Source organism: Leopardus geoffroyi, chromosome C3 (assembly GCF_018350155.1).
Source record: "Leopardus geoffroyi isolate Oge1 chromosome C3, O.geoffroyi_Oge1_pat1.0, whole genome shotgun sequence".
In the NCBI taxonomy this organism is placed as follows: Eukaryota; Metazoa; Chordata; class Mammalia; order Carnivora; family Felidae; genus Leopardus; species Leopardus geoffroyi.
In genome coordinates this window covers 124,782,281-124,809,542 of record NC_059338.1, presented here as the reverse complement: position 1 = coordinate 124,809,542, position 27,262 = coordinate 124,782,281, and the positions used below count along the sequence as shown (strand labels likewise).

The window sequence follows — 27,262 nt, the reverse complement described above, 5'->3', positions numbered from 1 at the left end:
TTAAAAAGTAGATAAAATTTAATATTGATGTTTTCCATCCAATTACAGGAGTCAGAAATACCATCAGAGGAGGGGTACTGTGACTTTAATAGTAGGCCAAATGAGAACTCTTATTGCTATCAACTTCTTCGACAACTAAATGAACAAAGAAAGAAAGGTATTCTTTGCGATGTCAGCATCGTGGTGAGCGGAAAAATCTTTAAAGCCCATAAGAACATCCTGGTTGCAGGCAGCCGTTTCTTTAAGACTTTATATTGCTTTTCAAACAAAGAAAGCCCTAACCAAAACAATACTACCCATTTAGATATTGCTGCAGTTCAAGGTTTTTCAGTCATCTTGGACTTCTTGTATTCTGGTAACCTGGTGCTCACAAGCCAAAATGCCATTGAAGTGATGACAGTGGCCAGCTATCTTCAAATGAGTGAAGTTGTTCAAACCTGCCGAAATTTCATTAAAGATGCCTTAAATATAAGCATTAAATCAGAAGCTCCAGAGTCTGTTGTCGTGGACTATAATAATAGAAAACCAGTTAATAGAGATGGTCTATCTTCATCACGGGATCAAAAAATTGCCAGTTTTTGGGCGACACGGAATCTTACCAATTTGGCAAGTAATGTAAAAATTGAAAATGATGGTTGTAACGTCGACGAGGGCCAAATAGAAAACTACCAGATGAATGACAGTAGTTGGGTCCAGGATGGTTCACCTGAATTGGCTGAAAATGAATCTCAAGGTCAAACAAAAGTGTTTATTTGGAATAATATGGGCTCCCAGGGAATTCAAGAGACTGGCAAAACAAGGAGGAAAAACCAAACTACAAAGAGATTTATTTATAATATACCACCTAATGAAACAAATTTAGAAGATTGCTCAGTGATGCAGCCACCTGTTGCCTATCCAGAGGAAGATTTATCATTCATCAAGGAAGAACCAGGTAAATATTTTATATACAAAGGTATCTGGGTTTTCATTCTAATTAATTCTGATTGGATATAATCTTGAAGTATATTTTTAAAGTATTTTTTAAATCATAAAAGTAATCCACAAGTAATACTAAATTTGAGTGCTTATAGTAGAAGGGAGAAAATTACTCAAGCATATAATTCTGCTATGTCTTTTTTCTCTGAACATGTGTGTGTGTGAGTTTCTCAAAGTTTGTGTTAATCAGGTGTTTGTTTATATTATGTGTAATGTGGACTCAGCTTCATTTATAGTTCTTAGGTGTTTCTGATCTTTATGCTCTGATCACTTTTTTTGCATCCAGTGCTGGAAAGGATAAAGTCTTTGTAATCTTAGTTAAAACCTTAGTTGTAATATATAATCAGTTTGTCATTTCAGAACATTTTTGAGACCTAGTTAACATTTTTTATTCCCAATTTGTGGGGGGAGTAAATATTTGTTTTATAGAATTTTGCAAATGACAGTGGGATTATTCTAATTTGTTTAGGGCTACTGTTCTGTTCTCACCATAAATCTTACAGAAGCTAAATGTTTTAAATTTGTCCCATTGTCCCCTCATTTTCATTCTCATTTGCCTGTTACTAAGAGGACTCAGACCTTTCTCCTCATTATTTAACCTAAATGTATACACATACAACACAGTCTTAGCATATCACATTTGTACTATGGATCTGTTTTTTTTAGTGGAGTAGGAGACCATTGTTACTGTGTGGGTAAATAGAAAGATTTGAAAATTTTCTTTAATTGCCTGTGCCTAACTAACTTAAATATATTTGAAGAAGAGTTCAGTGGATTTGAGGTTTTCCTTTGCAGACCCTAGACTTGAGGTATATATCTACCACTGTCACATATGATTTGATATTTGTTTTGTTGCTTTCAAAGCTCTTTCAGTGTCTGATTTTACATCATGGTGATTATCTGGGGATGGAGTACTTTCTGTTAAAGAGAATCATTGTTTTTAGATCTCAAAGGGCAAAATGCCATAGTAATCTTATGAAATGAAATGGTTTCTCTGGCTTTTTAGGTTTGGATTTAGTTTTCATTGGTTTTTACATTTACTTTTGTAAAAATCAGCATGCCTGTGTAATAACGATTTACTGCTCTTTTCCCTCCTACTTGTCAACTGTTCAGTAAGAAAAGCCCAGAGGCAGTTTCTTTAAAGTATTAAGGGAAGATAGAATTTCTTAGCGTCACTTTATTTTGGCTTAATTAAAAAAATTTTTTTTACAATATTTATTTATTTTTGAGAGAGAGACAGAGCTCGAGGGGAGGAGAGGCAGAGAGAAAGGGAGATAACAGAATCCAAAGCAGGCTGCAGGCTCCGAGCTTTCAGCACAGAATCCAATGCTGGGCTCAAACTCATGAACTGTGAGATCATTACCTGAGCCAAAATTGGACATTTAATCAACTGAGCCACCCAGGTGCCCCTTGGCTTAATTTTTAATGTACAAGCCCTTGAAAGCAGTTCTCAAAAACTAGAGCTACATTGTCTTTCCGCTGCAGGGATTAATTGTTTAATAGTATGTTGGGAACCCTGTAGTGTTTTTTAAACAAAATACATATATACACAATTTAAGGAATAAGCAGGTTTTGGGGGTAGTAATTGGCAAAACTAATCAGAGCCAAACCCATTCATAGTCCCACATATAATTGGAATGATTCAAAGAAAAGCACTCCAATGCATTCTTTAAAAAATAACATTACTGGCTATTATTTTGGCAAGTCCCCCCCCCCCCCAGCATTGAGTTTGCATCAATGGAGTAGGCGTATCATAAATTAATTTTTAGTAGTCTAATATGTTTTCAGTTTATCTCTTACATCTTAGAAAAGATTATTACGTTATGAGTATCACTTTGGTTTTGGACCTTGTTTAACTGACAAATTGCTTTAATCAGTGATGTGCTATATTTCAGTTGTTAAACTTTTTGCAACTTTTCAAGGCCTCTAGATCCAGACTCACTGAATGCAGGAAATAGGGTCTTATGAGATTATTATGGTTCGGACATAATAAAAAGAGCCAGGGGTTGGCAAATTTTTGCTGTAAAGGACCAAAGAGTTAAGTATTTTTGGTTTTGCCAGTTATAAGGTCAATGTCTGATTTACATCATGAAAGCAGCCATAGACAATAAACACAAGTGAACATGGATATGCTTCACTATAAAGCGTTATTGCCAACCCTTGGTATAGAGTAGTGGATCTTAATTTTGGCTGCATATTAACATCACTTGGGAACTTTACAGACCATGATGCTTGGGTCTTTACAGTAGGGATTGAGTTAATTGGTTCTGTGATGTGTCCTGGTTGTTAGAATTTTTATAAGCTCTGTAGGTGATTACACAGTGAGCAAAGGTTGAAATCCACTGACAAAGAGGAAAGAGCCCAAATGGAGTTATGATTTGAAAATGAGCTGTGTATTTAACATTTAACTACAGTGTAACCATGATCAAATTAAACTCTTGCCTTTGGTTTCTTTATCTTTAAACTATGGTACTTATTTCTAGGATTATTAAAATTAAATGACAAAGCACACCTATCCTAGTCATCCTAGGTCCCCTTAAAGTTGAGACTATTGAGATTATTTGAAGTCAGTTTTCCAGTGCAGTGTACTTTCTACTAAATTCTACGAAGGATGGTCTTATTGGCCTCAGCTTGACCTTTTGTTTGAATATTTAGAAAGAATACTCTTTTAAGCAGCCCATTCCAGTGTATGATGACTGTTAGGAAGTTATTTTATATTGAGCCACAATTTGCTTCTTATAAATTTCCTGATTCTTCCATTTTGAGTAGTATAATCTGAGCTTAACCTAATCTCTCCAAATCTACCTGATAACTCTTGAGATATTATAAATAATTTAAGTATTCCCCTGAAGTCCCTTTTTCTTCCAGGCTAAGTGCTATACCACCCACCTTCTGAATTCCAAACCTTTTTACCATCTTTCTTACAATTAACTCCCCCCCCCCTTTTTTTTTACCCAGAAATTGTGGTGTACAGAATTAACTACAACTCTTCAGGCAAATTCTGACCAATATAGAACACGGTGCATCTGTGTTTATCAAGGTTAAGGCCCATCTCAAGGTCAATCAGCTAGTAAAAATAGAGGCAGGTTTCATGTTAAGGACTATCTCACAATAAAACTTTGCAATTAATGAACTAGTAGACTCAGTCTTTTAAAAAATTGGTCCCTTTTAAAATCTCAAACATTTTTATGTACTGTACCATCATTGGTTATACTTTGACTTCCATTTATTTAGGAATGGTGAAAATGTTCAGTGAAATAGTTTTAAATGAATTTAAAGCTCTATACGTAAATATTGAAAAGTCCTAGTAAATTATATAGTCTACAAGCAATGCTTGACATATTTGGATTTGTGGATCCTTTATAAGAACTATGACTTCCCCCAGATTCTTAAGTCTACAGTTTGTAAACCACAGCTCTAAATATCTTCTTGCCACATAATGTTGAAGCTGGTGTTCAGATGCCTCATTCAGAAAGGTTGTAAGATATTGAGTTAAGATGTACCCACAAATATCAGGGATTTTATTTAGGTGGGTTTTTTTTTTTTATCTTAAACTAGCATGTTTGTTATTTGACTCACTAATGCAATTTGCTTCAAATTATTTTTAATATAGGAGGATACTTGAAAATAGAACTCAGGAGGGGTGTCTGTGTGGCTTAGTCAGTTAAGCATCTGACTGGGGCTCAGGTGATGATCTATCTCACAGTTCATGAGTCCTCTATCAGCTCTGTGCTGACAGCTCAAAGCCTGGAGCCTGCTTCAGATTGTGTGTCTCCCTCTGTCTCTCTGCCCCTTCCCCACTTGTGTTCTCTCTCTCAGAAATAAACATTTAAAGAAAATTAAAATAATAAAGTAGAACTCAGGAAAGGTTAGAAACTTCTGTCATTTTTATTTTATTAAGGTTTATGGGATAATTAAAACTATTGGGAAAGACTAAATTCTAGGTAATAGGGAAAAAGGATGTCATTAATGAGTTAGTTCCTCTGCTAATATAAAAATTTCAAATACTTGTCTTGCTGATACACAGCCAGAAAACCAATTTCAGCCAAATGAAGTAGATAAAAATCTAAGATTAGAAATTAAATTGTATGAGTAAAAATAATAACTAAATTATTTAACAGTGTGTTCACAGAGCAAGTCAAGTGTTAATCCTATTTTTGATCTTTTGATGCTCTGGGACTATAAGGAACATGGTTTTCTGAATCTAGATTCTTCTGTTATTTCATTCACACTAGCAGGTTGCACCCATTGTAAATACTGCTTTGCTTGTATACACATTTAATTTATGCATGCATATATACCACATTTTGTACAAACATTTTTTGAAATGACTGACAAATCAGCAAAACAATTTAGCAGTAAAGAAATTAAGTGTGCTAGTCAAGGGTGTTAATATGGTTGCCCTAATTAAGCTTTTAATTGGCTCTAAGATACTAAGCCTCTCTCAAAAGGAGGAAACATGCCAGTTCTGGAGGATGACAAACTTTTCTGGTACTGAATTCTGAAAGGAATTTCTCCATTGGGGTTTTATATAGTTGATACCATGTAGCATAATAACCATTTCCTCTGTAAATGAAGCGGTAGATTATATAACCTGATTTTTATCTTTAATAAAAGCTGATACAATTCTGTATAGATGATTGATTTTTTTTAATGTTTTGTTTATTTTTGAGAGAGTGCCAGCAGGGAAGGGGCGGGGAGAGAGAGGGACAGGATCTGTGAGCTCTGCGCTGACAGTAGTAGCAAGCCACCTGAGCCAAAGTCTGACGCTAAACCTACTGAGACACCCAGGTGGCCCTGGATTTTTTTTTAATGTATACAGGATGCAAGGTGATTTTACCTCAGCAAAGAATTTAACAGTTTTTTTAAGTAATCTAAACGTTCCTTTCTCTCATCTGAACTTCTCAGGGAAAACAGCTTTACAACATTTGTAAATTTCTATTAATCCTTTACAAATAGAGTTTTAGCTTTAAAATTTCAATTTGCATATTTGCCTTTTGGTTAAAAAGCAAATAATTTTTGAGTATTTAGAAGACAACTTGGAGAACAGAATGTTCAAACTAAATATCTTTAAGATACTCTAATGGGTCATGTTTGGACTAATGAATTATTCTGTTTATATTGAATTCTTCAGAGTTTGCTACTAACCAGCACTTCTGCTTTTCTATGTTTTGGATGATAATAGGTATATGCATTACCTTCAGTCAGATGTTGCAGAAACTTTAAAAAAAATTTTTCTAATGTTTATTTTTGAGAGAGAGAGCACAAGAGGGGGCAGGGCAGAGACAGAGAGGGAGACACTGAATCTGAAACAGGCTTCAGGCTCTGAGCTGTCAGCACAGAGGCCAACATGGGATTTGAACTTACGAATGGTGAGATCATGACCTGAGCTGAAGTTGGATGCTTAACAGCTGAGCCACCCAGGTGCCCTCAGAATCTTTTTTAATGTTTATTTTTGAGATAGGTTGAGAGTGTACATGCATCTGTGGGTGCGTGTGTGTACATGCAAGCTCGTGCATGCAAGGGAAAGGCAGAGAGAGGGACAGAGGATGTGAAGGAGGCTCTGCATTGACAGCGAAGAGCCTGATATGGGGTTCAGATTCACCAGCCATGAGATCATGACCTGAGATGAAGTCTGACAAACAACTGAGCCACGCAAGTGCCCCAGATGTTGCAGAATCTTAAACTGCTTTCTAAATGATTAACTTTTTACAATTTTGAAAATTGGCCATCACATTTGAGAGTCCTGTTTTGACCATGCCATATAAATTTACTGTATAAACGATTAAATATGTTTAAAAACCATGAAACTTGGCTTTATTTAAGGAGATGTGGGCTTTGGACTAGTTTTTGCCACTTAACTGTAACTGGTTCTGATTGTATCCCACATAATGTCTCTAATGGGAAGAAAGAAAGGAAAATTTTGTAATTCTGAAATCTTGAAATCTGTAAAAACTACCCAAAGCTTTTTCTTAATCATTTTGGCAACAAAACTTGATTCTTAGCTGGCAGCAAAACCAGCTATTTATATCTTTTACTCATTTCTTTAAATGTGAATATTCATGTTTCTTTGCAGAAATACTGTTCTGATTATAGGATGCTACCCCTAGACACCACTGGGAGTATTGTAGTTATTACTTTTATAAAATCTGAAAATTGCTGCCTTCTACATCTTACTGTAAGTAAGCATTTCAGATAGATTGATGGATCTAGATTAGTTTTCTTTGTTAGGGGGTCCCAGATGTTCTTTAACTTTGAGGCATCCTTTTGGTTGAATGTGTTATGAAGGATGATCTATAAGTGATAATATCCAGTCACTTTTCTTCAGAAACTGTTACAGTTGGGTGTTAAATGATAGTTTGAAGGCCTGATGATCATTTTAAAAAGTAAATGTCCACCAGTAGTGAATGGATTATAAAATACACTAATCCATAAGAATCTTCCCAATGTTTAATCTTAAAAGGATGATAGTAGATAGCTGTATGGTGGTAGGAATATTCTGCCATCTTTTTTCCCCCTTCTTTTCATCAGCCTAGTGTTCCTTTCCTTCCCTGTCTGCCGTATTTGTCCCAAGAGATGACTGTAGTTAGGATTATTACCAATAAGTTAGAAACCCTAAAGAAATAGAATCTGTGTGGCCAGACTAGGTACTGAAGAAGCCTTGTAGATCAGTTACAAAAGCATTTTTGTGAGTTCTGCCTGAGAGTATCAGATTGTCTAAGTGTCAATCCCTGAGAGTTCTATAAAACTGAAACTTTGGTTTCTGACATAGTCTTAATATTTATTCTGGGGTGACCAGAAGGCCTTAAATCTTCATTCAAAGATTTAGTCTCCAGAAAAGTTATATTATAACCAAATATTATTTTTCTGAGATACCAGAATAGCTTTCCACATCATAACAGGAAATTTACTAGTAAATTTTTAAAAAATGTTTATTTTGAGAGAGTGAGCAAGCAGGGGAGGGGCAGAGGGAGAATCCCAAGCAGGCTCCAGGCTGTTAGCTTAGAGCCTGACGTGGTACTCCATCTTGTGAGATCATGACCTGACTTGAAATCAAGAGGGCTGCTTAACTAACTGAGCCACTCAGGTGCCCCTGATAATAAAATTTCTATGTAAGTCCCCAAAAAAGTATCTTGTCAGATGACGTTGATGTCAAGATTGAGGATTACCTTACCTGGAACTTGTTCATAGTAGGGTCGCTGTAGGGTAGAAACGTACCCAGTGCGTTGGAACAAATGTTTAAAATAAGTAGGATGAGCAGATGCAATGGGAGGTTCCTAACTGCTCAGAAGAGTTGGAGAAGGCTTCATGGAGAAGGCAATAGTAAGAACAGGGTCTTGTGTAAGACTTTGCCAGAGGAGGGGGAGGGCGTTCAGTGACTACAACATGGCAAGAAATCAGGGTAAATAGGTAAAAGAATAGAAGGAGTGTGGTGGGAAGATGAGGTTGGGTAGGTAGGTTAGAGCAGATTGTAATTCTCTTTGTTTTACATGGTAAGTTTGTCGATTTGGTTTCAAAAATAGACTGAGGTAGTGAGAGGTTTTTAACTAGAGATTACGTGTGTTTATATTAGCCTTTAGAAAAAAAACATTTGGAGTGTGTTGTTCATGGATTGGAGTGGGGAGTGATCTGGGTAGACCTTTTAAGGACTAGTGAGGGCAGAAATAACAGCCCTAGTTGAGTAGTGCAAAGAAAAAACAGTAGAACTTAATCTAAGTAAAGATGGGGCAGTCACTTGAGTCAGTGGGGGAAAGGAAACTACTATATGTTGAGTCTCTATCCTACTACAGGAACTGTCAAGGGCATTTTATATGATACGTTTATAACTGACTACTCTCTACTGAAAAGCAGAAAAAAAACCTGATCACAATCAAGAGAAAAAAATTGTACCTGTTTATGAAAAAACAGTTCTGAAACTGTCTTCAGAAAAGAGAAACTTGATGTTGATATATTTATATGAAAGTGGAATATATCTTACTGGGTCTCTTAAGGGTTTTTTGTACAGTTGAGTTAGTGACTTCCAAAACCTTGATTTCTGGGGCACCTGGGTGACTCAGTCGGTTAGGCTTCCGACTTCGGCTCAGGTCATGATCTCACGGTTCATGAATTCAAGCCCTGCATTGGGCTCTGTGCTCACAGCTTGGAGCCTGGAGCCTGCTTCAGAATCTGTCTCCCTCTCTCTGCCCGTCTCCGCCCCATACTTTCTGTCTCTGTCTCTCTCTCAAAAATAAATATTAAAAAAAATAATAAATCTTGATTTCTGATGTTCTCTATCATTTCATTGATTTCAAGAATATCTGTCTTTTAAGACAGTCTGAGTAAGTTTGTACCTGCTTCATGTTTGGAATTTTGAGACCCAGAAGAAAATTGTTGGGGAAACCTTCCAACTTGGTTTTGTTTATTTAGCATTTACAGGCAAGTGCCGTACCACTCCCTTTACCAGATGATTTGGAAGCATTGCCTGCCGTGGTCCAAGAGAAACCTATAACGATAGGCCCCAAGATTAATCACACTTAATGACACCAGGTTGATATTACACTTCACAGTTTACTCAGTATTTTCATTCACTGGTGTCACTTTTATTCATTAAAAAATTTTTTTGATGTTTATTTTGAGAGAGACAGAGTGCGAGTGGGGGAAGGGCAGAGAAAGAGGGAGACAGAATCTGAAGCAGACTCTAGGCTCTGAGCTGTCAGCACAGAGCCCGATGTGGGGCTCAAACTCGATGTGGGGCTCAAACTCGAACTGTGAGGTCACGACCTGAGGCGAAGTTGGATGCTTATAAACAACTGAGCCACCCAGGCGCCCCCTGGTGTCACTTTTCACAGCAACTTTGTGAAGTGGGCAAACATTGCCACTCTTTTTTATGTGAGAAAAATGAAGTTGTGATTGTTATAAATTAAAGAGGGAGTAGAGACCCAAGATTTTACTTTATTTTACTTTTATTTTTTTAAATATTTATTTTGAGAGAATACTTGCAGGAGTGTGGGGGGAGAGGGGCAGAGAGAGGGAGAGAGTGAATTCCAAGCAGGCTCCTCACTGCCAGTGCAGAGCCCCACGCACAGGGCTCAGTCTTAATCTCACAACTGCAAGATCATGACCTGAGCTGAAATTGAGTTGGATACTTAAACGGAACTAACTGAACCACCCAGGCACCACACCATTCTTTTTTTAATCTCATTCTCTTTTCTTTGTTTGTTAATCTGATTTTCTGTTAATCTGATTTTTTAAAAATCCATGAATAAAATGTCATCTTTTTAAACATGCAAAAACATGGTTAGTCAGTTACTTAAAAATAAACCTGAAGAGAAAATTGCCTTCAAAGACAAAAATGTAATACTTACAAAGAACCACAATAGCTGATACCTAGGTACATTTAAGATTTTGGAAATGGTTTTATTAAATAAAGTTAGTAAAGCAAATGTTGATTTAGCATGGAGTGTAAAGTTTATTTTCATTTAGCAAAAAGTATAAAGTATCACTAGGAAACTAAGTTAAAGATGGGTGTACTTCTTCACTCATTTCTAGCATTGCAGATTGTTTTGTTTTTTTTTTTTTTGCCTCGTGTGCAGCAAGTCCATAGGTTTGGAACTTTTATATTCTCAGGAGGCAATGTAATATAGGCAATAAATGTAGCACTCTGCCACTAGCTTATCTTAGGTTCCTCAAAGCTGCTAATATTTTTACTATTCTTCCATAAATTTGTAGTAAAATTTAAATGAGATACATAAAGGGACTTACAGACTTGAATGCGTAAAATCTGGTGTTTGGTTTGTGTGGGGGGTGGGGGGGAAGAGGTCTGTAGTTACCTGTTCACTGGAGAAAAAGCAGCTTATAGCCATTTGAATTCAATCATTTAAATTCATTCAGTCGTTTGAATGATAATACATAGTGTACCTATACCTGCTGTAATTCAGAAAGATGGCTATCTTGTGAAACTGTTTTAATAGTTCTTTTAAAAAAGGTTTTTTGTTTACAGAGATATCTTAGCCCTTTTTGCCAAGTTTAAACGAAAAAGATTTCAGTAGGAAGGTGGCGAATGTCCTAAAACCAAATATAGTAGAGTTTATTCTTTAATCCTATAGTTTTGGAGAAAAATGATGACCCAGAGTTACTGCTTTTGCTTGCTAGTGAAACAAAATTCATTTCTGTTTGAAGTGAATGGTTAGCTGCCTCCTATCCCATTCACATCAACTGATTAAAAATGATGTGCTAGGCAGTTTGGCTGGTTTTGAATAAGATACCAGCATGATGTATTGATTCCTGAGTTAAACATGCTTATTGTCAACCTGGAAGAGCTCACCTATTCTAAGAATTTGTATGTGTTTGTTTGCTTGCTTGTTTTGTTTTTTTGTTTTTTTTTTTTTTCTTAAATTTTTTTTTTTTCAACGTTTATTTATTTTTGGGACAGAGAGAGACAGAGCATGAACGGGGGAGGGGCAGAGAGGGAGGGAGACCAGAACCGGAAACAGGCTCCAGGCTCTGAGCCATCAGCCCAGAGCCTGACGTGGGGCTCGAACTCACGGACCGCGAGATCGTGACCTGGCTGAAGTCGGACACTTAACCGACTGCGCCACCCAGGCGCCCCTGTTTGTTTTGTTTTTAATGTTTATTTATGAAAGAGAAACAGTGTGATAGGGGACGGGCAGAGAGGGAGAGAGACAATCTCCTGAGCCATCCAGGCACCCATGAGAATTTGTTTTTGATATCAAGAACTAAGTAGTACCTTTTGAAAGAGATTTGATATTTGTAGCATGGTTATGATTTTGTTTTTGAGAAGAAATATTGTCCACAGAAAGAATATATTTGCCATCTGTTAAGCTTTCAGGTTGAGGTGTTCTGAGCTTAGGGTAAAGATCACAAATTAAATTCTAATACTTAAGAGGTAGAGTAGGAGACAGGAAATGTCTATTTTAAGAACTAGCTGAGGAAGCCTTCAACAAATCACTATAGAATGTTACATAAATAGAAACGCCCTGCCTGTATTTACAAACCCACTTTGTAGTGCCCTCTGAACAGGCTGTATTCTTCAGAATAGTGACTTTAAAAAAAATAAAAGGTAGTGGGGAAACCTAGTACAGTTGTTTGAATAACAATTTAAATTTACTATTGAAATACATTCAGGTTTTCATAGGAAAACAAAGGCACTAGATTTCAGTTAATTATTTTCAGTTACTGGTTATGTTTTAATGTTACTGTACACCAGAAAACTGAGAAATTGTCATTTAAATGCCATTAATTAAACTAATAATAGAGGTTGCAGAAGGCAGAATATTCAAACCAACATTTAACAACACTTGTTGAAAAGCATTTTGTCACTCATTATGACAATGCTGGGAAAATAAAACCTAACAATATCCCGTCTCTCAAGGAACAGGTAAAGGAGTCTGTGTCTATTTCCTTTTCCTGCTCTGCATATGAAGTACTTGTTCATTCACCTGACATTTACTGTAGGCAATAACCTCCTATTTTACTATTCCACCTTATGGAGAATATAAAAGCCAATAGATGAATGCCCTTAAGTACTTGTCTTCAAATTTATCTCTATATGTTGATTATCCTTTCTCTCTCAAGTCTTAAGTACCCAAACATTTGCTTCTGGATTCCAGACTCCTCTTTGCAGTATTTCCTCAATATTTTTAACTTTTCTCTTTCTTAGTGACCTCTTCATTTCAGCATTCAAAGATGTTTATTACTTTCATCTTTAAAAAAATAAACTCTTACTCTATTTCTCACTATTCCCTTTTGCAACCAAATCTCTCAGATTGTATTATATATCATAATTCTTCATTTTCCATCCACAGCACAGGCCACTCTTGCTCTTTCTCCTTGCCCCACTGATAACACCAGTGTTACTCTAAGATCACTAGTGATGTCCTAGGTGCTCAGTATTTATTGAATGAAAGTAATGCACATTTCAGTCCTTAATCTTGAAGTTTTGGCAGCATTTCAGCATTGTCATGGTGGAGTATTTCTTGAAATACTCTTTTCCACAGGCGCCTGGGTGGCTTAGTCAGTTAAGCGTCCGACTTGGGCTCAGGTGCCCCGTGTCAGGCTCTGTGCTTAGAGCTCAGAATGGAGCCTGCTTCAGATTCTGTGTCTCCCTCCCTCTCTTTCTCTCTCTCTCTCTCTCTCTCTCTCACACACACAAATAAACATTAAAAAAAAATTTTTTTAAATAATCTTTCTTAAAGTCCTTTTATATCCTTTTCAAGTTTATTGAATGCTAGGATTCCTCAGCATATTGGTCATATTTTTTTCCTCATGGTCTCCTCTGTTTACTTCCGTGGTCTTATTTACCACATATATTCTGACAACTCATTTTTATCACCAGTTTAAGCATCAAATCTGTATAGCCTTTGGTACTAAATTTCTTCACTTGGGAGCTTAAATTAAAAAAAAAAAAAAAAATTAAAAGTTTGAGTGTTTGCTATTTACCAAAGAGCTAAGCACTTTTCATTTATCTAATTTGGTCCTTTGAGATAATAAATAAAAAGTGCTTAGTTCTTTGCCTGATAATTTCCCCATTTTTATAATAGAACAGTTCTCAGTCTCTAGTAAGCATCAGAATCACCTAGAGGGCTTTTTAAAATGCAGATTTCTGGGCCCCACCACCACAGTATCCTGATTCAGTAGGTTTGGGATAGGTTCTGAAAATTACATTTCTAGCAAGTTCCCGGATAATGCTGATGCTGCTGATTTAGGAGCTATACTTTGAGAACCACTACGTTAGAAAAGCAAAATAAGCTGCTTCACAACTGTCACACAGCTGGGAAGTGGCACAGATGAGATTTGGTCCCAGGCAGTATCTAGAGTTTACCCATTTAACCCCTATTCCTACTCCAAACTTATTATTAAATTACCTCTTTCTTAGGTATGTCAAACTCAGTATCTTCATAACTATGTAAGCCTCCAAAACTGGTCCTTTGCCCACCAGAGTTTCCTAACTGCCTTTAGTGTAGCTGGAAACTTCCCTCATTACCTTCAAACCTTGCCTTTTCCATATTCAGTCTGTCACCAAGCACTATTGGTTCTTCCTCCACAAGTTTCCTTACTTATCTACTTTCCCCCATTTGTTGCTCTCGTCAGTCAATGCCACCATCAGTTCTTACCTGAATTTCTAAAATAGTTTCCTAGCTAGTCACCTTTTTGCCCTCTTTTAATTAATTCATATAATACCAGGATTTTTTTTTAAGGTAAATGAAATTAACACCTTGTTTAAAATCCTTCTATTGCTTTTAGACTATAGGCCAGAATCCTGACCATGACCTGCAGGGCTCTATATGACCTATCTGCGCCTGCTTGAGAGGATCAATATATACTCTTCTCTCCTTCATTATGCAAATACGTAATCCTACTGGCTTCTTAGACCAGACCATAAATGCCAGATCCATTCAGTGATTTGAGGTTTTATAACTATGCACTAGAACCATTACTGGGTGGAATTCCATTGTGTAAGTGTACCACAGTTTCATTTGCCCACCATGGAGTTTTTGGTTTTTTATTTTTGAATCAAGTATCTGCTTATGTAAAGAGGAAGGATTTCTCTTTTTGTTACTAAATTTTTTTTTTTTTTATCTTGAGTGTTGGGAAGCTAGATCAATAAGTACGGAGTGGTATTATCAAAAATGAATCTTGGGGGACACCTGGGTGGCTCAGTCGGTTAAGCGTCCGACTTCAACTCAGGTCACGATCTCGCGGTCCGTGAGTTCGAGCCCCGCGTCGGGCTCTGGGCTGATGGCTCAGAGCCTGGAGCCTGCTTCAGATTCTGTGTCTCCCTCTCTCTCTGCCCCTCCCCCGTTCATGCTCTGTCTCTCCCTGTCTCAAAAATAAATAACCGTTTAAAAAAAATGAATCTTGGAAGTAGAGGACAGATTGTCCATAAAAAGTGGCATTTAAAAAATAAAAAAATTTTTTTTTCAATGTTTATTCTTGAGAGAGATGGCATGAGTGGGGGAGGGGCAGAGAGAGAAGGAGACACAGAATCTGAAGCAGGCTCCAGACGCTGAGCTGTCAGCACGGAGCCTGATGCTGGGCTCGAACTCACGGACCGCAAGATCATGACCTGAATGACCTGAGCCAAAGTTGAAAGCTTAACCGACAAAGCCACACAGATGTCCCCAATTTTTTTAAAGTTTATTGAGAGAGATAGAGGCAGCATGAGCAGGAGAGGGGCAGAGATGAAAAGAGAGAGAATCCCAAGCAGGTTCTACCTTACATGGGGGTCAAATCCACAAAACTGAGATCATGACCTGAGCTGAAACCGATAGATGCTCAGCTGACTGAGCCATCCAGGAGTGCCAAAAGTGGCATTTTTAATGTTTATTTTTGGGGCTCCTGGGTGGCTCATTCAGCTGAGCATCTGACTTTGGCTCAGGTCATGATTTTGCAATTTGTGAGTTTGAGCCCCCATCTGCTCTGCACTGACAGCTCAAAGCCTGGAGCCTGCTTTGGATATTGTCTCCCTTTCTCTCTGCCCCTCCCCTGCTTGCATTCTGTCCCTCTCTCAAAAATAATAAACATTAAAAAGGTTTTTTGAAGTTTATTTTTGAGAGAGAGCGTGCCTGTGCACACGAGTGGGGGAGGGGCAGAGAGAGAGAGAGAGAGAGGGAGACAGGATCTGAAGCAAGCCCTGCACTGTGTATGACCTGAGCTGAAGTCGGACACTTAACCAACTGAACCAACCAGGCACCCAATAAAAGTACCAAGAGGATGCCTTGATTTCAACTTCAGGTCATGATCTCATGGTTCATTAGTTCCAGCCCTGGGTGAGGCTCCGTGCTGAGGATGTGTAGCCTGCTTAGGATGCTGTCTCCCTCAAAATAACATTAAAAAAAGATAATGAATAGAACTATGAGCATTATATTTTGAAGCAAGGAGACCCAAGAAACTGTTTCAGTAATTCACTAATCCAAGAAAATGATGATGCCTGAATTAAGGCAGTGGTAGAGAAACAGAAGGGATGGAACAGATTTAAAAGAAATTAACAGATTGGAACCAAAAGTATTGGTATCATTAGTATGTCATTTACGCTGCCTTTCCACATTCTTTCCATATATCAAGGTTAATTCTAAGGAAGTACCTCTTCTCTGAAGCCTTGCTTTACTATTCTAGCTTTAATTGGTCTTTTTCATTTCTGAATCAATACGGAAACCATGTTTTACACACCTAGTACTTGGTACTAGCAGCAGTAGCAGCTGTCATTGGATGCCAGACACCAAAACTCTAACACTTGACTTGCATTACCTATATATATCAAATCTGTGATCTAGTTGGAAGCATATGAGGAAACTGAGGTACTTGCTCACATAGCCAGTAGCCTAATTCACCCTGTCTCTAAAGCTTATTCATGTTCAGTACAGTGTACTCACTGTTGAGTGTGCACTTGTTCTTGTGGTTGAAAACCATGTCTTAACAATTTTGTACCTTAATAGCATTAAGCATACAGCAGGTGTTTAATACTTACAGATATTTTTCTATTTAGTGTTGCATAAGAAACAATACAAAGAAGGGAGTGGTGTTTTGATGATGGCTATGGTATGGTTGTAAATAACCGATTAAAATGTCTCCTTTTCAGACCTGGATGGTGCTCTACTCTCAGGGCCAGATTGTGATAGGAATGTGAATACAAATTTATTGGCTGAAGCCAGCTCCAATCAGGATGGAGGTGATGCTGGTAGGTGCAGTAGGATTTTATTAGTAAGAGTATGTTTAAGAGGATTTAAAGATTTGGCATTGTTTGTGTATATGTTTAAGGACCTACTGCAGTTTCTTTACTATCTGTCTGTCTAATCAGTTTATTTATTTTTAAGTAGGCTTCACACCCAGCCAGGCGCCCCTCAGTTTCTTCCCTTAAAGGAGAGTAGCTATGTTTCTGATAATGCTTTGGAAGCCTGGTGAACACAAATAGATGGGTGTTTCTTATTCTTTGTGGGAGGCATTTATTTAGAGATTTTAGAATTCTTAAATACCAGAATAATTAAGTTAATAGAGATGGTGGTTTCCTGCTAGTATATACATGGAATGAGAATGGTAATTATCCAAATGGCTAGTTAATGTATTTTAATTAGCTTTGATATAAAATAATAGTATGATTAGTGATGGCAATACAAAATGTTAATTCTGAATAGTGAATAGTAATATTTCTATCATTTGAACTTTGGGAGGAGTAAAGGCAAAGAATCCATGAATATTCCAGAGAATAATGTGAGTCTAAGTAAATTAGGAGAGGGAAAAGCTTTCTTAACAGAATGCCAAGCTAATAAATACAGAATGATAGAATTGAAAAATAACCCACAGGAAACAATTCAAGATCATCCATGGATGTTAAGCCACTGTTGTTGGGCTTATCCCATAATGACTGGGCAAAAGACTGTTGTAATAGCATATTCATACGGTCTCCGTGTTATCCCATAGATTATTTCAGTTACAAAAAAGAAAAGATTTCTTTACAATAAAAAAAACAGAAATAACCTGCCTCTTGCCATAATGCAGTAGCAGGTGCACAACATCACCTATGCCAAAATGTTTAACTCAAATCTGATCATGAGGGAGATATCAGACAAGCCTACAGAAATCTAGCTACTCTGGGTTTTTTAAATGTTAATGCCATGAAAGACCAGCAGAAGAACCACTAGACTCCAGGAGACCAACCAAAAGGCATTATCAGTCTTGATAACATCAGGGTTCTAAAATGAGTAAAGGGGCATTTGGGGAACAGTTGGAAATTTGAATATGTAGTATGGGTTAAATGGTAGTTGGGCAATTTTAAATTTCTTGGATGTGATAAAGGTACTGTGGTTATGTTTGAAAAAGCTCTAGAAGATACATGCTATATTGAGGGGTGAAGTGAATTTCTACACATAAACATTTTCAGTGGGGGATGGTCCATATAATCTTTTCAAAAAAAAAAAAAAGTAAACCCTTGATTTAAAGCTGTTTCTCTTAGGGGTCATTTTGATCCATGTGCTTTTTATGACTGAGATCAGCCTTTGTCTTAGGATTTGAGTTCAGAAAAACGCTGCTTTCTTCTTAGTTTGCCATTATGGAAAAATGTACCCTGAAGGATATTATTAAACAGTGAGCACAGTTTTGAAGTAGATCTTTAATTACCTTAATGATCTTCCAGTGTATTGAATTATAAAGGCAATACCTTTGTCAAACTGCTCATATACTTCCTATAAATAGTAATTTCTACTGTTATAAGAATTGGGACAGGTGAAAGAAGTTTGGGTTGAGGTTTTCTTAATTTGAATTTTGTATTCTAGATATGGTGTCTCTTGTCTGTTATCCTGGATGTTTATCAGATCTTTAGATTACCTAGAGAAATACAGAATTTCGAGTATTAAAAAGTTTCAATTTTTTTAAGTTAAGTATTTTGAGGAAGTAAAAAATAGTACATGTGTGTTAGCATTCACTAGATACATTTATTCAATAAATAGTTGAAGGGTATATGCTTTGGACATTAGCAATACAAAGGTGAGTAAAACAGGCAAGTTCTTGCTCTCAGGTTTTTTGTACTGATTTCATCAAGAACTACAAGTCAAAGCTCAGGCTTTATGTAGAAGTGTAAAACTGAAAATTGATAGATTTGTGTTCCCAGGCTACCACCCCCATCCCAGTCTCCACCCCACCCCCCCCACACACACACACATGTACACGCATGATGTCTCACTTTAGGATTCTGAAAACTTACCCTTGAACAGAAGTACATTATAGTTTAATTATCTAATTGTCAATTCAGAAGTCTTTCCTGACATTAAAAAGGTATAAAGGTATTCCAAGTATAAAACAATTTACATTAATAGAAATGAATTTTTTTGGGGGGCGCCTGGGTGGCACAGTCGGTTAAGCGTCCGCCTTCAGCCAGGTCACGATCTCGCGGTCCGTGAGTTCGAGCCCCGCGTCAGGCTCTGGGCTGATGGCTCAGAGCCTGGAGCCTGTTTCCGATTCTGTGTCTCCCTCTCTCTCTGCCCCTCCCCCGTTCATGCTCTGTCTCTCTCTGTCCCAAAAATAAATAAACGTTGAAAAAAAAAAAGAAATGAATTTTAAGTTTATTTATTTTGAGAGAGAGGGGCAGAGAATCCCAAGCAGGCTTGTGCTGTCATTGTAGAGCCTGATAATGGGGCTCAAACCCAAGAAAGGAGAGATCGTGACCTGAGCTGAAATCAAGAGTTGGATGGCTCAACCAATTCAGCCTCCCCTGTGCCCCAATAATAGTGAAATTTTAAACACCTTAGAGACCTTTTGCATTGTTGGTTAGTGATACTTTCACTGAAGAAGAAATATTAAGTTATTTTAATTTTTTTAAATGTTTATTTTTGAGAGAGAGAGAGAGAGAAGGAGAGCATGAATGGAGGACAGGCAGAGAGAGAGAGGGAGACCACAGAATCCAAAGCGGGTTCCAGGCTCTGAGCTGTCAGCACAGGGCCTGATGCAGGCCTCAAACTCCTGAACCATGAGATCATGACCTGAGCTGAGGTCGGATGCTTAACCGACTGAGCCACCCGGGCACCCCAAGTTATTTTAATTTTTAAGAGAAGTAGTATATCTGGCAGGTAGATACAGGAAAATAAATTTTTACAAAGTCCTTTTTAACAAGCATTGTTTTATATAAAGTCCATGGTTTTTGTGGGAGGAAAATTAATTACTGCACAAGTGAGTGAGTATATAGCCTGGAAAGGAGTGGTTCAGGCAGAGGAAAGAAGAGTTTAAGTGCAAAGGTCTTGCAGAGGGACCCATTTTCCCATGGAGGAACAGTACAAAGGCCAGTATGGCTGAAACAGATTGACCAGGGGGAGTCGTTAGAAGCAAGGGCTAGAGTAGGTAAGGCTATGTAAGATTTTGGAAGTCTTTGGTTTTTACTATGAATGAGATATGGGTAGTCCTTGCAGGCTTTTGAGCAGAGCAGTGCCAGGCTCTGAATTAAAGTTCTGAAAGAATCTCTAATTGCCGTGTTGAGAGCAAACTGTAAGAGGGCAACATTGTGAGCCTGGATACAAACTCTGATGGCTACTGAAAATAATCCAGAGGCAAGAGTTGATGATTGATTGGATCAGTGTGGCAATAGCTATGGAGAATTCTGGATATGTTTACATTGCCACAGGATTCCTGGATTTAGGGAAATACATACAATATTCAAGAAGGAATCTTGTCCAGGGGTGACAGGCTGGCTCAGTCGGTGGAGCATGCAACTCTTGATCTCAGGGTTGTAAGTTCATTCAAGCAACCACATTGGGTTTAGAGATTGCTTAAAAAATAAAATCTTAAGAAGTAAAAAGGAATCATATCCAAAGGAGGTAATTTTTCTCTTAGCTAGTCTAAAGGTCCTCTGGCACAAATTCCTTAAGGGATATTGACTATTCTAATTCTACTTTCTGGATTTAAGGATGGAGTTAGGGAGGTTTTGATGAACTCCCCAAGAGGGCATTCAGTTACCTTGCCCAGTGTGTCTGAAACAACAAACGGGTGTAATAATGCGAGAACCTTGGATTTGTAATTTCCTTGTATTTATTCTTCATTCTTCATCCGTTTTTCTATACTGATTAGTCTTAAAAACAAGATTGTGATTATTTTGGGTACAATAAGGACACTATTCCATTCCACAGCTGGGCTTCAGGGTGATAGTCTCAAATGATACAATAATTAGGAGTAACAATTAAGAGTGCTGTTTTGAATGTTTGAAATACAGTATAAAAGAGCACTTTTCTTGTGGCCTCCATGCAGTATTAAATAGTATTTAGATTTATTTCCGTAAATTTTTCTCTACCTGTGGTTGAATTGTGTTTTAAATTTTAGTTTTTCTATTTCAGATGCCTGCCAATCAGGGTTTTATGATTAGGATAATAAATTATGGAAAAAAGTGCAATAAAGTATGCAGACATGTCAGTTTTAGACTAAAATGTAGACATTTTTATTTAGCTATTTATATTAAGCTTCTCTGTCATAGTGCTCATAAAATATAAATAAATATTTTTTTCTTTTAATTCTAGTAAGAGGTGTTTATTACCACCATTATATCAGAATGACTTTTCAATTGTATTAGGTACTTCACATGATTTCAAGTATGGCCTGATGCCTGGCCCTTCAAGTGATTTCAAGTATGGATTGCTACCAGGTACTTCAAATGATTTCAAGTATGGATTGATACCAGGTGCTTCAAACGATTTCAAGTATGGATTATTGCCTGAATCTTGGCCAAAACAAGAAACTTGGGAAAATGGCAAGTATTAGTCATCTAAACATCTACAGATTTTTAAAATTATTTTTAACAATTAAAAGCTTCCATATTCTGGGTTTTTAAAAAATTGAATAGTATGGTAGCCCTATAATAATCCCTGTTCTCAGGGATAGAGACAAGGTTTTGATAGCAAATTTTCTGTTTAATATATAATTGCTTTTTGTGTGTGTGTGTGTTTTTGTTTCGTTTTGTTTTGTTTTTATTCTCAAAGGTGAATCATCTCTAATCATGAACAAGTTAAAATGCCCTCATTGTAGCTATGTAGCCAAATACAGACGAACACTAAAAAGGCATTTGCTCATTCATACGGGAGTCAGATCATTTAGCTGTGACATTTGTGGAAAACTGTTTACTCGCAGAGAACATGTGAAAAGACATTCCCTGGTAAGTAACTTTAAATATAAATGATCTTTGAGATAAACTATATTCATGTCAGGGAAATTTAAGATATTTTAACACTATTACCTGAAATTTAGGGAAGGTTGATATTAAATAAATTGCCTTAAACGGAGAATGTGATTTATGAACTGAACTTCATACAGAAAAACAAGGTATATATTCACTCATTGTTGAATGGGTGGTTTGAGTGGTTCAAATGCATTATTGTCTGTACTATCCTTATATTGGATTTTTCCCCCCTTCAATTAGGTGCATAAAAAGGATAAAAAATACAAATGTATGGTGTGTAAGAAGATCTTCATGTTAGCAGCCAGTGTTGGAATAAGACATGGATCTCGACGCTATGGTGTTTGTGTAGACTGTGCAGATAAATCACAACCAGGAGGGCAAGAAGGTGTAGATCAGGGACAGGATACAGATTTCCCTCGGGATGAAGAATATGAGGAAAATGAAGTAGGAGAAGCTGACGAAGAGCTGGTTGATGATGGAGAAGATCAGAATGATCCATCTCGATGGGATGAATCAGGAGATGTTTGTATGTCTCTAGATGATTAACTGACCTATACTCCTCAAGGATGCTGCATTTGGACATTATATGAATCGACAATTTGAATTGTTGAACTTGAAGGCTTGCAAAATATGGTACATGCTGGATGGTAGTTATGTTGCTGTGAAAACTGTAGGGTCAAAAAGCCTTATAGCAAAAAAAAAATTTTTTTTTTATATTTGCACAGGACTGTACAGCAAACAACCTTGTGGTTGGATTACATGGAGTCCCATCTTCAGTCAGTTATCAAAAATATTTTTTATTTATAGGATATACAGTAACTATTTGGGTCCTATGAATATATAGTACGTGTCCTTAAAGAGCTTACATTCATGTGCCACTTTAACATGAATGAAGAAAACCCATTTATGAGACTACAGTGACAGCTGACCCAATTACTCTGTCCATCAAACCACTCAGGCTAGTTTGTACTAGTAGAGTTTTGTTTCTATTTTTATTTTTATTAATTTTATTTTTTTTAATACAGATTTTCAGTGAGGGGCCTTTTCAACCCCATGGGTTCTACCTTTCTGTATTTTTCCATTTTAATTTGCTTCATAACTTAAACCAAGTCTCTTCTAGTCTTAGGTATTATTTCTCAATTTTGTGCTGATGGGCATGTTTATAAGAACTGGAGAGGTAATTTATTGGAATGAACTAACTGACTTCCTCCATTCCCCCTTTCCTTTTTGACATGAATTTTACTACTTTACAAATGAAGAAATGATGTTGCAAAGTTAACATGGCGAAGTTGACAAATACCACTAAAATGATTATGATCTAGAAGTAACTTTCTCTTGCTGCTGTAATCGATAAATGGTTACTATATGACGTTTTCTGACATGGTATTCGGTTTTGGGTATCTGTTACTTTGGCACTATTCTGGTTTGCCTCTTTTTATTTTTGCCAGTGTACTATACCTCAGTCCTATATGAAAAGACAGAAATCTAATCGAAAGAAAAGTCGTCATAGAAACAATAAGGAAAATGATTTGTTTCCTAATTTGACCTCCATGTCCAGTTTGGTTAGCTTGTTATGCAATATAAGTGAAATATCAGGTTTTTATTCCTGTGCCCTTTTTATCATTAAAAATAACACAAAAAGTGCATTCTCTTTTGTTTGATACTTACTGGGATATTGAACGTTTTGAAATTATGATAGATCATTTTTTTAATTCCTCAAAGTTACTACATCTTCATATATAGTCTTTCTGGTAGTCACCATGATTCAACAATCTGCAAAAATCTTACAAATAAGATATTGAGAGGCTTTACAATTATTCTGTTAACTAAATTCTTCAGGGTACAAGGGGTGATGTATTAAGTTGAAATTGTCAGATTTATTTAGCCTAATGACAGATGAATTAGCTGATTGTTAAACTCACAGCAGCATTTCACATAATTAATATTAACATGCATGACATTTATCAGGAACATATTGTATATTATATAAGATTGAGGGATATCATATTTTCAGCTTTCTTTTAAATAGAAATTGAGTATATTTTCCTATTTTATATCAGGTCACTAAATTATGCTATTTGTGTGGAAAAAATTGCAAAGTATACTTTGACAGACATAATCCTTTTGGTGCTCCATCTGATCAAAGTTGAAAAGCTGATAGGTTTTTTAAGAGACAAGCTTTCTCATTGTCTCCGACTTCAGTACTATAATGGTTTAATGTTAGACATTGATGTTTTTGCTTGGATAAATCAAAGATATAAAATACAGTTACATGGTTAGATACATCTTTTGTCATCTAAACTTTATTGTAGTTTCTACATAATTGTAAAACTGACATGAATAGTTTGGTTTGATTTTTGTTTAAGACTGAAGAGTACATCTTATTCTCAGTGTTCTAGACAAATGAGTATAATGTAATTCTGGTGGGGTCCAAAGTAGACGTTAGTTGGGCAAAGATACTATGAATGAAAAAGTATTTTAAACGTAAAATGTTCTGCTTTGTGAATATGTAAGTATAGTATAAAGATTTCTTTCATCCCATTACCCCCCTCCTTTAAAATAAACCATAGTTTACAATTGGTAGATCTGTCTATATATAAATATATATTAAAGAGAAAAGATATATATCTGAAAATCACCGAAATCTGCTTTATTAGACTACAGTTCACTTATTGCATAGAAACTGGACTTGGCTTTACATTCTTAATGTACTTTTACTTTTCCTCAAGATATGAACTTACTCTCTTTAAACTGAATTTTCTTTTACTACTTAAATCATTTATGTATATCTGGTAAATTATGACCAAATTTTTGTTAGATTGCATACAGTAAATTGAAATACACACTTGGTACACTACGGGATTGTTGTGCTTTTGTTTTGGTTTTAGTTGGAAACAAGGTTTGATGTAGATGGCTTGTTACTGTTAATTTAAAATATTCTATAATTGTCCATTACTTTTTATGTTGTGTTGTGACAGATTTGGCTATATTTTTAGTCAACTGAAATATGATACTTTAAAAGTTTGTTTTTAGAAAGGTAATCCAAAGGAATAATGTTTATACTCTTGAATATATTAGCCTCAGCCTATATAAAAATTTCTTCTTTAAAGTAAACATTTTACCAGAAACAGAACTGACAGATTTTTCTACTTGCTGACTGCCTAACTTATTTTGTTTCATGATCTCGAGGGACTGCCTTTTCCCTTCTAGGTCTTTTTTTAAAAATAGTTTTAGTACTAAGGTATACTACTGGACTTTTTTTTTTTTTTTAAAGTATATTCTTTTTCTGACTTACAGTACAATTTCAGGAAGTTGATAGATAATAAGAACTTATGATTGGTCTCAAGGTGACAATGAAATACTCATAATTTTGTCTGTGGAGCCCTGGCAGAATTATGTGTTAGACATTTGCTGAATTTTTCTCTTGTAACTTATATTTTAAATGAGAAGCATATTTTAGAGCTTGTAATTTTAATGAAGAGGAAGAATATAAACTTTCTTTCCTATTTGCTCTAGTAACAGACCCTCTCATATAAATCAAGATCATGTATTATTTCTTAGAATTCTCAGAGACAGTTACTTCCATATGGTCCCTGCATTGTTGTTATTGGCCCTCATTATTCATATTCACTAGATGTTTTGCTAAATTTTAGCACCCTAGCAATTAAGAGCTTAAAAAAAACTGTAGGAAGGGGAAGCTGAACACTAATGAATAGCTTTGAAATTTGAGGGGGGAAGGGAAACACTAGCTGGTTTTGGTAGAGCCATCCTGCTGGAGAAGAGAGAAATGAATGAGTTAATTCATGTAAAGCGCTTAGAACAATGTCTGGTGCATAATAGGAGCCTAATACATCTTAGTTTAATAATAGATGTGAACCAAGAGGAAAGGGGGAGAAAATAGAAAATGAAAGGATCAGGGTTGGGAAATTTATATTCATACAGTACAGTTGTAAAAGGCCTGAAGATGACTGGAGGAGTATAATACGGGGCAAAGTGTGATGGAAGAGGAGTTTTAAAAAATAAATTTAAAAACTTCGGTAAACTTTATGTATATTTTAAAGATTTTGTCAACATAGAAGAGTTTATTTTTCTGGATAATGATTCAAAAGCTACCATTGTTTTAGTGCCTACATGTGCCCTTGCGCTTTACATTATTTTGTCTAATTCCCTAAGGTGGGTGCTATTGTCTCCATTTTATGGAAGAGAAAAGGCTCCAAGAAATTTGCATAACATAACTTGCCCGATGTGACACAGCTACTAAGTGGTAGAGCTGGGTTTTGACCAGATCTGATTCTGAAGCCCATGTTCTTTTTAGGGGGCTCTATTAACTGCCTCATTAAACTTTTGTAGAATTTCAGTGCTTTAAAAGCAGTTTGTGTATGGAGACATGTTCTCCCCATAAAACATCATACGTTAGGAATTTGAGTGTCTAATCTTTCCTCCCCCTCAAATATCCTTATCAGTCTTTTCCTCCTAATACAGCAGTTTTGTCACCTGACTATAAATAAGACACCTGACCTCAGTGTAGCACATGCTATTAATTGGCTGTGGCATTTTTATTTTTAAAAGGATGGTCTTAAAGTGAAGAACTAGATGCGAACCCCAGTTTTTGTGCCGTTCAGTCACCCAGATCCTTAAACTTAACTATGGTACATAATATATGTGCTTAGAACTAACAGGTGTTTTTTCTTAGTCACTTTAGGATTTAAAATGGAAAGTTTTTTCCTGCTGTATCCCTGCTTTCAAATGAAGTTGAACAGTTCTTAGATAGTTTAAAATGTGTTAGGGATAAGCACACTTTAAAAGATGTTTTCTGGCCCTGAATTTTATGACATTGGGTACTTAATTTGGAGTACACTGGCTATTGAGAACAAAATTTTGGGTTGAGGAGAGGGATGGTTGAGGCCATTATGAAATGGGAGAATCAGCATTTTAAACACTGTAAACATAAAAGAACGCTTTCTTCTGCCTGCTGTTTGTAAAAGCTCTTGGGGAAGATCTTTTACGAAGACCAATTTTTTAAATGTAATTTACCTACCTAGTATAAGTGTCCTAAGACATGTATGTAAACTTCCAAAACTGTTTTGTCTGTGTATTTAGAAAATACACACGAATCTTTATCAAACCTAAAAATATAAACTTGTGAGCACTAAACTTGCTTCTGGCTTTGTGAATTTTGTTGACTCTGACATTTAATTCAGATTTCTTTGAAAGTGTATTAATTTGGACTATTTGGGGTAGGGGAGCACCTTTGTAAACTTTGACTTATGTATAATTCAGATATCTTTGTACTTAAGGTTTACAAGTTTGAATTACATAATAGGGTTTTTTGGTTTGTATGTTTTTATATGAAGTGCATAAATGACTCAAACTACCTCCTCGTAATGCTTGGAGAGCTGCTTTAATTAATAGATAGCAGTGATTTGTAATCAGCATTTCATCTATCTTTTAATCTTTATTACTTTTGGGATTCTTTACAGGTTTTAGAAAACATTAAAATATTTCCCCTCTAATTTACACGTGTGCATAATTTTGGAAGTGGATTGAAAAGCAAAGGTAAACTACATCCCATATTTACTGCGTATTAGTAGACTAATGAATTACAAGTAAATCTATGTTTTGGGTAACTTTAATAAT

At 36.3% G+C, this 27,262-nt stretch overlaps 1 protein-coding gene across 3 annotated transcripts in view; it reads left to right on the top strand.

Moving 5' to 3' along the window:
* Nucleotides 1-26,779, top strand: part of ZBTB10 (zinc finger and BTB domain containing 10) — a 37,599-nt gene extending 10,820 nt beyond the window's left edge. For 2 of the 3 annotated variants that reach the window (XM_045454799.1, XM_045454797.1), the window contains exons 2-6: nt 49-934; nt 16,556-16,654; nt 21,023-21,199; nt 21,429-21,601; nt 21,866-26,779. In XM_045454799.1, the coding sequence (XP_045310755.1) occupies nt 49-934; nt 16,556-16,654; nt 21,023-21,199; nt 21,429-21,601; nt 21,866-22,171 (1,641 nt within the window). In that variant the 3' untranslated portion in view covers nt 22,172-26,779. The remainder of the gene's footprint in view (nt 1-48; nt 935-16,555; nt 16,655-21,022; nt 21,200-21,428; nt 21,602-21,865) is intronic. The other variant, XM_045454798.1, reaches the window with a different exon arrangement.
* Nucleotides 26,780-27,262: the final 483 nt, after the last annotated feature.